This window comes from Pelobates fuscus, chromosome 5 (assembly GCF_036172605.1).
Source record: "Pelobates fuscus isolate aPelFus1 chromosome 5, aPelFus1.pri, whole genome shotgun sequence".
Classification (NCBI taxonomy): Eukaryota; Metazoa; Chordata; class Amphibia; order Anura; family Pelobatidae; genus Pelobates; species Pelobates fuscus.
In genome coordinates this window covers 182,798,940-182,800,282 of record NC_086321.1, presented here as the reverse complement: position 1 = coordinate 182,800,282, position 1,343 = coordinate 182,798,940, and the positions used below count along the sequence as shown (strand labels likewise).

Here is a 1,343-nt window from a genome sequence, read left to right as displayed (position 1 = left end):
CTAAATGAGCAAGGTATATGTATACTAATTATTTAGCTATCACTTCTCTAGCTTTGTGTCACTATGTATGTATCTATCTTCTAACTAATGATACTTCCCATCAGGATAACATACAATGATGAAGATTTTCAATACATCAGATGTTACTAATTTTATTCTTCTTGGTTTCTCATTGTCTCCTGACTTAAGGATACTCATCTTCACCCTAGTGCTGGCTTCCTATTGTGTCACTTTGGTTTCCAATACCATAATTATAACTGTTGTCAGGCGAGTTCCGTCCTTATATGTTCCGATGTATATATTCCTTTCCAACTTCTCCTTGATGGAAATTGGTTGCACAACTATAATTGTTCCAAAAATGTTGACTGACCTACTTAATAGCAAGGAAGGTATCTCTTTCCAAGGATGTCTTACTCAGTTTTATTTTATTTTATTTTCTGGTTCCATGGAAAATATTCTTCTTGCCATGATGGGATATGACCGCTACCTGGCTATATGCAATCCTTTGCGCTACTCATCCATAATGACTCATAATTTATGCTATCATATGGCATTTGGGTCCTGGATCACCAGTTTTCTTATGCCATTGATTCCCACAATATTTGTCTCAAAGTTACACTTTTGTAATAAAAGAGGTATTGACCACTTTTTCTGTGATTTTGGACCCTTGGTTAAATTGTCTTGCTCTGATACTTCAACTGCAGCAAACACTTTCTTTGGTCAGGCTTGGATTCTCATACTAAGCTGTTCTACTGTTACATTAGTTTCCTATAGTTATATAATAGCTACCATTGTAAAGATTCCGACCTCTAATGGTCGCCAAAAAGCATTTAACACCTGTGCATCCCATCTTACTGTGGTTGGTATTTTCTATGGCACTCTAATTTTTATGTATGTGAGACCTTCTGAAGTGAACACATCCCACTTGGACAAGATATTATCAGTGTTTTACTCTGTGGTCACCCCACTGCTAAATCCAATTATTTATAGTCTGAGAAATGCAAATATTAAAATTGCACTGAAGAATATTCTTCAGAGAAAATGGGATAATATATAATTATTTGTTTGGCAAAAGAAGACCAAATGTATCGAAACAGTTTTGCAAACTATAGAGATTATTATTTTGTTGATGTTTTGTTTTTGCTAAACTACTTAACATTCCTATTAAAATAATATTACTATATAGCTAACATGATGCCTTACATTGTCCATATTTGATAATATTAATAGTAATTCCAGTTGAATCTCTTTTCTTGTTCAATCTCTTTTCAGTTTCCTGCTTTGTCCCTATAACACACAAATGTTGTTATTAAAGTGACACTCCAGGCACCCAGACCACTTCT

The 1,343-nt window shown here is 34.3% G+C and overlaps 1 protein-coding gene across 1 annotated transcript; it reads left to right on the top strand.

Annotated features, from left to right (window-relative positions):
- Positions 1-292: 292 nt before the first annotated feature.
- Positions 293-1,057, top strand: LOC134612111 (olfactory receptor 6M1-like). The gene has a single exon (XM_063456489.1). It carries the CDS (start codon positions 293-295, stop codon positions 1,055-1,057), a length of 765 nt encoding a protein of 254 aa, XP_063312559.1.
- The last annotated feature ends 286 nt before the right edge of the window (positions 1,058-1,343 follow it).